The sequence below is a fragment of the Fistularia commersonii genome, chromosome 5 (assembly GCF_037954325.1).
Source record: "Fistularia commersonii isolate RoL2024-O1a breed Wild chromosome 5, RoL_Fcom_v1.0, whole genome shotgun sequence".
Taxonomy (NCBI): Eukaryota; Metazoa; Chordata; class Actinopteri; order Syngnathiformes; family Fistulariidae; genus Fistularia; species Fistularia commersonii.
This window is the reverse complement of record NC_141288.1, coordinates 8,524,384-8,537,773: the sequence shown is the minus strand read 5'-3', so window position 1 is coordinate 8,537,773 and position 13,390 is coordinate 8,524,384. Positions and strand designations below refer to the sequence as shown.

General features: G+C 38.9%; 1 protein-coding gene across 2 annotated transcripts in view; it reads right to left on the bottom strand.

Annotated features, from left to right (window-relative positions):
* Positions 1 to 1,107: 1,107 nt before the first annotated feature.
* ipo8 (importin 8) overlaps positions 1,108 to 13,390 on the bottom strand; it is a 30,240-nt gene continuing 17,957 nt past the window's right edge. Inside the window, exons 15-25 of one of the 2 annotated variants that reach the window (XM_086146695.1) lie at positions 13,173 to 13,333; positions 12,958 to 13,083; positions 12,288 to 12,363; positions 8,016 to 8,141; positions 7,790 to 7,887; positions 7,592 to 7,687; positions 6,171 to 6,391; positions 5,770 to 5,975; positions 4,110 to 4,334; positions 3,409 to 3,538; positions 1,108 to 1,877 (exon numbers count right to left, since the gene is read on the bottom strand). In XM_086146695.1, the coding sequence (XP_086002821.1) occupies position 1,877; positions 3,409 to 3,538; positions 4,110 to 4,334; positions 5,770 to 5,975; positions 6,171 to 6,391; positions 7,592 to 7,687; positions 7,790 to 7,887; positions 8,016 to 8,141; positions 12,288 to 12,363; positions 12,958 to 13,083; positions 13,173 to 13,333 (1,466 nt within the window). In that variant the 3' untranslated portion in view covers positions 1,108 to 1,876. The remainder of the gene's footprint in view (positions 1,878 to 3,408; positions 3,539 to 4,109; positions 4,335 to 5,769; positions 5,976 to 6,170; positions 6,392 to 7,591; positions 7,688 to 7,789; positions 7,888 to 8,015; positions 8,142 to 12,287; positions 12,364 to 12,957; positions 13,084 to 13,172; positions 13,334 to 13,390) is intronic. The other variant, XM_086146696.1, reaches the window with a different exon arrangement.

Below are 13,390 nucleotides of genomic sequence, written 5' to 3'. Positions count from 1 at the left end.
AATCCACCCATTTCCTTTCCATGAAACTGACCACACCAGGAGTCAAATATGGTTTCCTTCAGTGATATAGAGAAATCTACACATTCACACTGGCTGCCATCCTTGGATGCAGACATCGTTGCTTCCTCTTGGCGTTATGGATTTATGTACCTCATATTTGTAAGGAATGCAGGGTTTTCCCTGTTGGGAGGAGTGTGACAGATCCTCTTGTATCACATCATCACTTTTACAACACCAGACAGAGAGGCTATCTGCTTAATGACCATCTCTGTGTTAGTGAGTGTGTTATCTATAAGATATTGAACCTACTTTATGATACAAGTTCCCTACAAAAACAAAACTTTGGTCAAATTTATCATTCCAAAAAAAAAAAACGGTGACGCAAGAGAAGGCTCAACAGGCAATTAGCATTATTTTGAAACCTATTTTAGCATTAAAATAGTAACACATTGTTTTGAGTAAAAAAAAAATTATTGAAATGGGCAAGAAAGTGAAAAAAGGCACCTGTCTAAAATCATCCTCAGAAGGTGTTCTCTATTAAAAATCAACAAGAAAAAAAATTTAAAACATTTTGTGAGATATATCCCCAAAAAACAATCAGTTATTTAAAATGATCTAAAAATGGCTAAGAAAGGATACGAAAATGTCCAAGTTATTACCAAAAAAATGTCAATAAATTACTTGACAGTAAGTAGACAATAAGAGGGCCAAGAAAGCATATGAAAATAAATTTAAAAAAATAAATACCTATAATCTTTTTTGCGAAAAAGTGAAATTATGTACACCTGATTTCACTGGAGACACGCAATGTAGTTCAGTTGTACTCACATGATTTTTACAAACCTAGGGCAGATATCATGATATTACTAGTAAAAAAATGTATTTCTGGAAATTCTAACATTCTTTTTTGCTCATTTCAAGTAGTCTGAGTCCAAAGCTCCCTCATCTCAAACAAAACATAAATTGTATTACTATTTTTTTGTTAAATAGCCTCTTTCTACGCGTTTCTGTGTAGGCTGTGGCGAGGTTCTGTCGCATTTGGAACAAGAGCAAAAAAGTAAAAAACGAACAACAAAAAAAAAAAAGCAATAGCATGATGAACTCAAATATTTAACATGATCTTTATGATTTCTTTTAAATTAGTTCTGAAAACTGTTACAAAAACAAACAAATGAAAACAAAAAAAAACAGCAACCTCTGAATCAGAAAGCTTTTCTCAGATCAATTTTCCATTAGCGCAACAGCCAAACCAGGGACACAGGTCTCTGACCTTCTTGTCCATCTGCAGTCTGCAAATAGAACACCCTGACAGAAACTGTGAAGGCCCTACACAGTATGAGATGAAAGTGTTCTGTTATATAGACAAAGACAAGAGCTTACAGTATATACAGACACGCACGCACGCACGCACGCACGCACGCACGCACGCACGCACGCACGCACGCACGCACGCACGCACGCACGCACGCACGCACGCACGCACGCACGCACGCACACACACGCACAGTTACTGGATTGCACTTTAGAAGAACTGAGACTAGTTTTGCTGGTCAAGGACATATATAATTATATTGCAGACCGTAATCTGGAATTCTCTCACACACACACACACACACACACACACACACACACACACACACACAGGCCAGTGGTCCTGTCCTGTTAAATACTCCAGTAATATCCAGTGCACCAGGCGCTGCACCGCCAGCTGCTGCTCCTCAGTCCTGATGGCACCCCGGGACACACAGTTCTGCTGCAGACCAATCTGTGCTGAGACTATTCAGGTGAGCCAGACATTCAACTTCAGGTCAGACCAGCTTCTCTCTTCCTCCACCCTCCTGATTCTGCTGTTCGTCTGTTTCTCCATCGTTAGTGTTCTGAAAACATGGTGGTGGGTGTTGATTTAGGATGGGAAAAAAAGAAAAATAAACAACAGGTCAAAGCATCTTAAAAATTGCAGTTGGGGTGCCCAAAAGGATCTGAGAAGGTCTCACAAAGATAACCATGTTTTTCTTTTACAAGTCATACTTCTATTCCTAAATTAACCTGATAAAACAAAAAAATAAACCCTGTAGACATGTTTGATTCAAACTGACTCCCACTGAAAGGAAATTTGAGATTTCATGGCCTCTAGAGCACACGTGTCAAACTCAAGGCCCGTGGGCCAAATGTGGCCCGCCACGTCATTTTATGCAGCCCGCGAGACCATCTTGAAAGATCTGATTGTCTCCAAATAAAAAAGTCAAGTGCATGCAGGGACCATAAACTACAATTCCCACAATTCATGTCGATCATGTTACCCGCCCAGTCACGGCATCCCGCCATTAGATTGCAGTGTGTCCACATCGATGACATTTTCAGAAATACAAGTGATCCCAAAATGTCCAGGAAGAAAAAAGTTGATGCAGATGGAAGGCTTTTTCAAGAAAGATGGGAGAGCCAATACATGTTTGTGCTTCAAGGAAAAAATCCGGTATGTCTTCTGTGTTACAAGGAAGCGTGTGTTGTCAAAGAGTACAATCTACGTCGAAATACGGAGCAGTGAAAGCTGGCTTTGGAACAGAGCAACTAGTGAACATCATTGTTTTCACATCTATGCAAATGCATATGTAACATTTTGGATTTGAATGAGTTATAACTTCACATAAAGGAGAAGTTTCTATTTATTTTACGTTGCATGTAGTTTAATTTCTACTGTTGCTGTTACATGTGGCCCTTTGAGGTCAACCATGATACTGATGTGGCCCTCCCTGAAAATGAGTTTGACACCCCTGCTCTGGAGGATGTGAGAGAGTGCAACACCACTGAATGTTTTAATTCTGATGGCGGGAAAATGCCCAATAACAAAAAATGTAGTTTTTTTTCCCTAATCTCAATATGTTTTCTATCTTTTTTATTATTTAAGGCTTACAAGGTGAATACATTACTTCAAAACTGTGAAATCAGAAGCTGTCCAAAAATGTCAAGCACCATTCATCCTTCTTAAATATCTGTTTTTTGGGAGGATTTTTCCAAAAGTCTATTAAAATTGTCACAGTGAAAACAGTATATCAAAGTATAATAGGTTTAGATTTCAAGGACATAAACCAAAATTTGAAAAGTGGACTTACCATCACTTGAACACTGGTTACATTTATAGCCATTAAAAACAACCTATTTTTAAGATAAAAAATAATAACCAGATTCAAGAAAAATGTCAACTTGAAATATTTATTTTCAAGGTAAACCTCATGAATCCCATTATTGCTCTGGTGGCCATCTGTCTCAGCTAAACATCACCACCAGCTTTAATTTTTTTTTTTTGATGATCTTCTCTACTACAGACTTCTTAAGTCTGAGAACCCCATCAGTTTCAACGCCATGTTTTGCAGGGAGTGTTGAGGAAGCCAGGGGTGCTCTGTCACTCACCACTGGCCCTTGGCGGCTGTGCTCCTCCTCTGCTGTGAAATGCTATAAATCTCCTGCAGCTGTTTCTTCTGATCATCACTGAGTGGGGCCGTCAAACACTGGTACCAAGCCGCATCAGTATTCTGGACTCCTGTGAAAAGCCACACACACATTCACTATTTTCAGTGGCTTATTCTTCTATCCTTACATTAAATTAAGGCCGCAAATAATGATTACTGCCATCAAGAAATCCACGACTGATGATTTGTTAGGTTTTTCATCATGTGGATTTTGTTTTCCTGTGATCCCCAGCACTTGATGCAAAAAATTACTCACTATCAACTCAAATTTTTAAAATGGGTTGAGTCCAGTGACGTGCAGTCAGTAGAGGCAGGTGAGGACGGGCCTCACCTGGCATCATGGAAAGAAAAAAAAAGTAAAATGAAAAAATAATTTGAATAGTTCTATTTATTCAGTGATTTGTACTATAAAGTTATTTTCAACCTAACTTCACCATTTTTAGTCGTTTTTTTTTTCCAATATTGCTGAAAAAAAAAAATCACATTTAGCGTTTAAACATGAAGAAGAGCCGTGCGGTGATGCGGCATTAAGTGTGAAAATACTTGTATTTTTCCAAATGTACTCATCTTCCAATTCTACCTCACTGAGATGAGGTCTGACATGCATCCAAGGCATGCACTGGCTATTTAAAACTGACTTACTGAGTAGGGCTGTCGTGAAGAACTGATACTCGTCTTCGCCATTGTCATAGTCCAGGGGTGTGCTGTACTCCTCCAACGGGGTTCCCTCAAAGCCGTCGTCGTCCCAGTAATCGTCTTTGTCATCGTCGTCGTCGTCTTCATCCCCGAGGCCCATGGGGACTCCAGACTGTTGCTGCATGGCGTCACTGTGCTCATTTACTTCATCTTCATCACTGGGTATCTCCTCTGCAAATGCAAAACAGTGTTAAAAGACAGGGGCAGTCTGGCTTAGCTAGTTAGATTGGTCATCTTCAAAGCCTGCCAAAGTGTTGTTGAGTAACACAATATGAATTAAGTTGCAGGGGTCAAATTTGGCCAATGTTCTGAAGGTATACACTGAATGTGACAAAATAATTCCTCAGGCAATAAAATAAAAGATTTGTCTAGTCACACTCCTCCATGAAAAGGCTCTTGAGTTTTGCAGAAGCAACAGCGTTATCAACGGTGACTGAACTTTAGAAAAATAGAAAAAAAAAAAAAAAACAGTTCCTATGGTGAAATCCATTTATGAGAAAGGACCCCATTCTTTCTGTGTTGTGCAGGACTGTCAGCAGCTCTTGCAGTTAAGTTTAGAGCCATGAGATCATTAGTGGATAATGAGATATCAATGAAAGAGAATATCTGGGTTCACAATCACGGTGGGAGACGATCGTGAAAGATGTTTTTTAAGCTGTTTCATTACATATGAAAACCATTAACTTTATTCTTTTTAGTAGTTAGATGATTGGGATTTAATTTTTCACTATGCCTTTAAAGTCTTGATTTAACTCTAATCTCTTCTGTGGCAAGACGACATGTTACTATTAATTTACATTCATTATGTCACTGACTGCCAGGTTAAAGTCTATATTACATTGAACTCTGAATATTTGACTACCTTTGTCAAGTCAGATTTTATTTTTCATAAAGACCGCCGCAAGCTTTTCCATAAAGACTGTACCCTGTATGAAAAAAAGAATCAAAGTGAAAAAGGGCATAGTCACAATGATGAAGGGGTTGACTAAAAACTGCTCTGTGGCACTTTTAAAATGTAATAGTTCTCTCCAGGGCTGAAAAACTGAGCAAGGATTATGCACCTTAAGTGAACCCCACAAATAACCTTTGGTTTGATACTGACATAAATGAGATAGGGAGCAACTCAAACCACCCCACAGTTTGGAAAGAATCATGCATCGGTGCGACTTCGAAACGAAACAGCTGTGCTCACTTAACACAAGAAGAAGTAAGGGTCTCTTAATCGGCATTGAATGTAGTGCTTGAAGTATAAAAAATATTTACAAGTATAGTAAGATGGCTTTGACATTTATTACACCTCTAATTTAGATAAAACTATGGGCCAATGATGAGTGATTTCTAACAGTCAAATCAATAATTACCGCTGCTCCATTTAGTCAGAATTGTGTAACAGGTATATTAGTATTTACTTATAAGTATCTCTAATTAGTATTTGGAGGGTGGGAAGACAAATAATCGAGTTATGCTGTGTAATTTATGATTTTGAAAAAAGAAAAATGGATGATTTACTTTCTTTTGCTAATCCCAATTTTCTTCTGCTGTCTTTGTCTCGGGAATTCTTTTTTGGTAATTTGGTTCCTAATGCTCGTCTCTGATTGTGTCTCACCGTTTTGGTCCTCATCCTGAATGCCCGTGCGAGACAACAGATCAGGTTTGCTTATTACGCGGGAGGCATAGAGGTGTTTCAGGCCAAGAAAGAGGAGCAGGATGGAGGGGACGATCTGGGCGGCGACACCCTCCAGTACCACTGGCCGGCTGGGCAGCTCCATCAGCACACTCAATCCAATGATGCACATCTTACGGTCATGGAGGCTGGCAAGTGGACAGAGGTCAGATTCAGACCAATTCTGACAGTCTTGACGAAGTCGTGACAAAGTAGGAAATAATAATGAAGTCACGGAATTTACAGGAAAACTTTGATAGATATGGCATTTATATCTATGGTTGAGAGAAAAAAACAAGCTTTAAGCCATTCCCTCCTAGGTAAGGAAGAAGCATCCCAATCACCCCAGAAAGAACTCTGTGTCATTCATCCACTGGTTGATGAAATGCGCTGTGATGGGCTGTGGGCTGTGTTGGAAGCGCGTGTTATCCAGCGTATGGATGAGCAGGGCCGGGTTGTAGTAGAGGGCAGCAATAGCCACCTGCAGGCACATAGTCCTGAGCTCACTGGACTTCACACCCCTCATCAGGCGCTCCAGCACTGCCTCCACAAACAGAGGGATGCACTGTAGCACGGGCACAAAAAACAAAATCAAACTATGACTCCCATATTTCAAATATGTAGAAGTTTGTTCCAACCAGTTTAATACACATTAATATCCAGATTGGATTGACAGGTGACGCAGAAATTAGTAGATCTTGTCAGAGCCCTTAATACTGATATTTTGCTTGAATTCCAAGACTACAAGATGAACTGTGCAGAAACAGAGTAAAAACAAACAGTCAACCATAATATTAAGGAATATCTGAAATCTCCCATTTCTTCCAGTCTTGGTTTGAGAAAATGGAAAAACACATTCCCACAGATACCACTGTCAGACAACTACTCGTTCTATTTACACTTTTTTCACTTGCTATGACAGTTTGACACAACTAGTTACAGATGTTAACTTAGCACTGGGAAGTGGCTTTTGAAGAAAGGCTCAGCAAAGGGTTGAATTAATGAAAAAAAAAAACTAAATCTCTGTCGCACTCAGACACAATATTTTCCTGCAAATCTTAATGAAGGCTATATCTTCTCATTAGCATGACAGGGATTCTGGAAAGCAGTCCCTCGTGCACTTAGATAAAAGTCTTTAACTTCTATATTCTTGTCCTGCAAGTGTACAATGACCTCCATTAAGTTTGACCCAGATTTTTTTTCATTCATGTTTAAGCTAAAGGACTGTGGCAATTGTTCCATCACTTTAACTTGCATCTTTTGAAAATTCCAAAGGACGACATTGAACATTTTTTAGTATCATTATCCTGATGTTAAGTCCTTGATGTCAGATTTCAATTTTTTTGACTGATGTTGCAAGTATAAGATTTTAAAACACACATGAATGTAGAATTTGTAGAGAACTTGAAAAAAAATAGTGCTTCCTACTTAATACTTATACTATTAATCATCAGAAAGCCACAGTTGTCTGATCCCTCAGGAGTTCAGTAAAATATCCTCAGTAACAATGATAATAACAAGAATACATTTATTTAAAGGACCTTTCTTATAACTCAAGGACACTTTACATTAAAAAAGTGGGTAAAAACAACATACAGAAAATGTTAAGTTGATTTGAATAGGTCAAAATAGGAAACAACGAAATAGCATTAAATATGAGACAGACTGGCACTAGCTTGTTCAGGTAATTGCAATTTTATTCCCTTTTTGAATTCCCTTTGCAATTTTAGTAAGTGTGTAAAAATCTATCCTGTTCACTTCTGACCTGATCTATGCCTCTCCCTTTGCACTGCAAGATGATGACCTCCAGCAGTTTTGCAGCGTGACATTCGGCATCTTCCCCTGCATCAATGGTCAGCACCTAAAAGTGGGGAAACGTCCGATGAGACAAGCAATCAAGATTGTCATTGTAATAAATAATTTTAAAAAATACATATATCTAATAAAACAGTTGTGAGCGAACCTTTTTGCACATACTATAGATGACTTCTAAGTGCTTTGGATTGGATAAGAGCATGTCTGTATCCACAGTAACATAGTTATGCAAAAGTGGCATCATATCTGTAACATAAACATTGATCATTATCAAACATGGTAATATTTGTTTCCACAACGCGTAATCAACCCCCCCCAAAATATAACTTAATTGGTTTTATTTGTGACTGTATGTGCACTATACATAGACAAACCAGTGAAGTAGTCGAAGCAGTCATGCTGAAAGACCTCATACAGGACCCCGAGCAGCTGCCACATTTGGGGGGAGATCGTCTGGCAGGTGAGTCCAAATGCTAGCGAAAGGATCTCTTCATAGAATTCTGCGGAAATTATGAGGCAAGTTGAGAAAATAATGCAACAGTCTTTGCAGTAAGTGTACCATGATCCATATGAGATTTGAACTGCATTGTCAAGTGTTTGCTTCTACTTGCCCTGGTCAAAAACTGTACCATTCATCTGCCCTAGTTAAATCTGCAAGCAGAAAACAGCACATCCTACCAGTATATTCACATATCACTGTCACATATTCTTCAAAAGAATATCTCAAAATTGTCAGTATATTCTTTGTAATTTATTCACCTCATTCTGTACATCTAATTATTTCCAGTTTGTAAGTTAATTATCCATCCGTCACATCCTGTATATTTTCCTCATTTCCTTTCAGCTTTTCCCTTCAGGGGTAGCCACAACGAATAAACTTCTCCATCAAGCCCTATTCCCTGTATCCTCTTCTCTCACTCCCCAACAAACTTCATGTCCTCTTTCACTACATCCATACATCTTCTCTTTGGTTTTCCTCTAGACCTCATGCAACTCCAGCATCCCACTATCCCTCCTCTGTACATGACCAGACCATCTCAGTCTGGCGTCTCTGCATTCTCTCATTCTGACTCATTCCTGATCCTATCCATACGTGTCACTCCCAAACAACACCTCAACATTTTCTTCTCTACTGCCTCCAGCTCTGCCTCCTGTCTTTATTTCATTGCCACTGTCCCCAAACCATACAGCATTGCAGATCTCACTGTCTTGTATACCTTTCCTATCATTCGCGTCTATACTCTTTTATCACACATTACCACTGATACTTTTCTCCACTCGTTCCAACCTCCTTGAACCTGTTTCTTCTCCTCTTTTCCACACTCTCCATTATAAGTTGACCCTAAGTGAAATCCTCCTCCTTCTTTATCTGCACTCTTTGTAGCCTCACCATCCCACTTGGGTCCCTCCCATTCACACACATATATACTGTCTTTCTGCGGCTAATCGTCATTCCTGCCCTTTCCAGAGCATACCTCCACCACTCTATATTTTCCACAACATGTTCTCTACTCTCACTACAGATTACAATGTCATCTGCAAACATCGGGGTTCATGGAGATTCCTGTCTAACCTCTTCTGTCAGCCTGTCCATCACCACTGCAAACAAGATGGGGCTCAGAGCTGATCCCTGATGAAGTCCCACCTCCACCTAACTACACCGACAGCACACCTAACCACTGTCTCACAGCTAGCATACATGTCTTGCACCAGTCTAACACATTTCTCTGACAGTCCAGTTGTCCTCATACAATACCAGCATTCCTCTCTCAGCACCATTTCGTATGCGTTTTCTAGGTCTACAAAAACACAATGCAGCTCCCTCTAACTTTCTCTGTATTTCTCTGATAGCATTCCCAAAGCAAATACTGCATCTGTAGCACTCTTTCTAGGCATGAAGACATACTGCTCTCAGTCTAGTTTCCACTACTCTTTCCCATAACTTAATTGTATGGCTCATCAACTTTATCCCTCTGGAGTTGCAGCAATTCTGCACATCCCCCTTATTCTTAAAAATGGGCACCATCACACTTTTTCTCCATTCTTCAGGTATCTTCTCACTCTCTAAGATCCTATTGAATAATCTTGTCAGAAACTCTATCGCTGCCTCGCCTAGACACTTCCACACATCCACAGGTATATCATCAGAACCAACTGCCTTTACACTCTTCATCCTCTTCAATGCCTTCCTCACTTCTCTTTTACTAATCTCTGCTACTTTGTGGTCTACTATAGACACCTCTTCTACCTTTCCTACTCTTTCATTTTTCTCATTCATCTCTCTTCAAAGTACTCATTCCCTTTTCCCATCACTCTTCTAGCATCTGTAAATACATTCCCCCCTCTATTCTCAATCATCTGGGCCTGCTGTGCATCCTTTCCATTTCTATCTCCCTGTTTTGCCAACCTGTATAAATCATTCTCTCCCTCCTTACTGTCAAACCAAGCATACAAGTCATCATAAGCCCTTTGTTTTGTCTTTGCTACCTCTATCTGTACCTTACCCTGTATCCCCCTGTACTCCTGTCTGTTCTCTTCAGTCCCCCTCAGTGTCCCACTTCTTTTCTGATACTATACTCCTACACTTCGTCATTCCACCATCAAGTGTCATCCTCCAGTCTGTATTTTCCAGCCTGTATTTTCCTTTAGTGTTCGGAACTTTGGACTGGTCATAAAATCTCTATAAGACACCAAACAAGGAAAATTAAAGCCTTTTTTTTAGTTTTCTCAAGTGTTTATACAACTAAAGTGAGTCTGAATGGTGCTTCTTCCCATTTCCACAGAGCTCTTTGCGATATAGGCGACAGTTCGTCTTTTATTTTGTGCGCTGCACACAAAAAATAGTCTTGTGTTGCGGTTCCAGTGTGTGATAAGCAAACTTTGACTATCTCTCTTGTAATGCAGCTAGCTTAGCATACATTGTCTCTGAGGGCAAGACATTGCTCTGCAGGTGAGACATTACTGTTTATGGTACCTTTCATGTACTTTTTATCAGCCAGTCACATCACCATGCCAAAAATAGCACCAATTAGCATTTAATGTACTTTGTATTTTTAACCGTAATTGGTTCTGCTAGAAGATATGGATAGATAGATGGATGGATGCTATTAATATCATCGAGAAATTAATTTGCCCTCGTAACATGTACATTCACATATTAGGAAAGAGATGGGATAATCTTAAATAGAGAGAATTGTGTCAGCATAGGGATAGAAAAAAGAATAAATAAAAAGTAAAACAATGTATATCTATCTATCTATCTATCTATCTATCTATCTATCTATCTATCTATCTATCTATCTATCTATCTATCTATCTATCTATCTAACATTACATTTGTGGTGCTGAGAAAATTTGGTTTGGTTTGGAGGTCGTCGTAATAGCACCAATTTTCCTGTGTTCACTACAATGTAGAAAAACAATGTTTTGTTTTGACAGAGGAGTGGGAAAACTGCTGCTGTTTGATATGAACATTTTTCTCCACTACCTGATATTGCAACTATTTTTAACATTAACAGTATTTTATGTAAATAAAATAAATTGAAAACCAAAAGGGTAATGCTTTATACAGATCAGAAAAACATTAAGTCATGATAATTTTGATTAATAATGCATATTGAGCATCATGCAAATTGTTATACCTTAAGATGGTAAGCATTAAAAATACACAGTAGTAAGAATAAGATGAGAATAAGAATAAAGACGTTAAATGATGCATTTTGCAACCACTGCAAGAAACTGTTATGTGTACGTTATGTTCATGACCATGTTATAAGTTTTAATAAAAGTTTCTTGCTTGTTAAAATCTTATAATAGAAGAAGCATGACTATTATGCCTCCATGAGCATCCAGTAACACTGCTGATAAGTGTTTCATGAGGCCTTTGGAGAACTTTATTGCCTCATGTGTACGTGTGGATGTGTGGGTGACCCTCCTTATCAGTGTCGGCCCCCATGAGTATTTTCCCTGCTGCTTTCATTGGTCATTGGCTAGGTGACAAAATCCAAAGGTCCAGAAGACAGACCACTCCAGTTACCACGAATACCAACACACACATGCATGCATGCAGTTGCATGAACCTCATCAGTTGAGACAGATTCACAATGCATTTCTACACACTTTTAACAGAAGGGAGCTTCTGGATTCATTGTTAAGTAGCCTGTGATTCAGAATAAAAATCATCCTGCCAAACTACAACAAAGAGTTTCTATTCTATTAATGTTCTTCTTTACTGTGTGTTTTATCATAAAATCTTGATGAGTGAACTCAATATAAACACTTCCCAGAGGCTGATAGGGTTTTATTAAATGAAAACCATGAAGTCCGGGAGACCATTGATATCAATGATATTGTGGGAGGCAAAGAATATATACTGAAATTCCATGGCAACCCATTCATCCTTACTCGATATTTTTGCTATTAAAATGTAACCTGCAGATGCAGGTAATTAAATATATAATATTGCAAACTGCAGCCCTGTTGTACTTCTGTAAAGACCTTCCCTGTCAACTGCTGTCCAGGCTAGGAACATAAAGTGAAACCCCAATGCAAGATTAATCAACTCATGTTGGCAAAAATTTGAAAGAGCAGGGATCTGAACAAACGTGTGTAGGTGGAGGAAAAAAAAACACACCAAGCACACACACCTGCCATACCTATGATGGGCTTCTGCAAGACCAGGCCAATCACCTGCAAACAGATGCCTTCCAGTTGCTGAGTGATCTAGGCATAGAGCAGAGGAAATATTGTGTTAAAGTGTATGTATGTATGTATGTATGTATGTATGTATGTATGTGTTTCCAATTGTGTTGCAAAACAGAGGTTATAAAACTGGATTCTGGCTTCGACTTTCGAACTGTTAAACGATAGTCAGTTTATGACAACATTCAATTAAAGAAAAAAAAATCAATATTACTTATACTAACCAAGAGGAAAATACTTTTCTTGTCATTTTTATTTTATTTTAAATAAATCTACTTTTTAAGAAGAACATCACTTTCCTATTGCCTGCCATTTTATCACAACACTGGCAAACCTTTACCTGTAAATTTGAAGTGCATTGGATTCTCTCAGCTTGTATTTGTGTTTGTGTGTATATTTGCGCGTACACTGCCAAACAGTTACTCTGGGTACATTTGGGCCTTGTTTCAAATTAATCTCATTTCAGTAACCACAACTTATTGTGTTCTGTTTATTTTCTTGTTATGTAGAAGTATTTTTTGCAATGATTTATTCATTTTTTCTGAGGTAAATAAAACTATGTCTGTTTCTGCTCGTGTGTATATGTGTGGGTATGTTTGTGTGCACATGTGTAACCTCCTTGTGGTCCTCCATGACAGTGAGGATGGTGTCAATGGTACTTAGGATGCCCAGGGCCATTACTGTCTTGTCCTCATTCTCTTCATATTCCTCGCTCTGAAGGACCCTGGTGAAAATCTCCGCCTGCACAAAGAGCCAAACACAAGCTTGCTTAAACACTTTGGTGACAGAACATCAACCTTTGAATTATTTGGCATGGTCAAATGTCCCACCAGGTTCTGCGTCATGTCCACAGCAATGGCAGCCACCTCCTGATTGTACTCGCAGATCATCTTCTGAATGACATTTGTCAGGTCATCGTTCTCCGTCTCCTTAACCACATGAAGCAGCTCCTGCATGACGGGGCGGATGTACGGCCTGATGTACAGCTTGGCTACACACATAGACAAAAAAATAGGCATTACATATTTATAAATTCTTCTTAACGTAT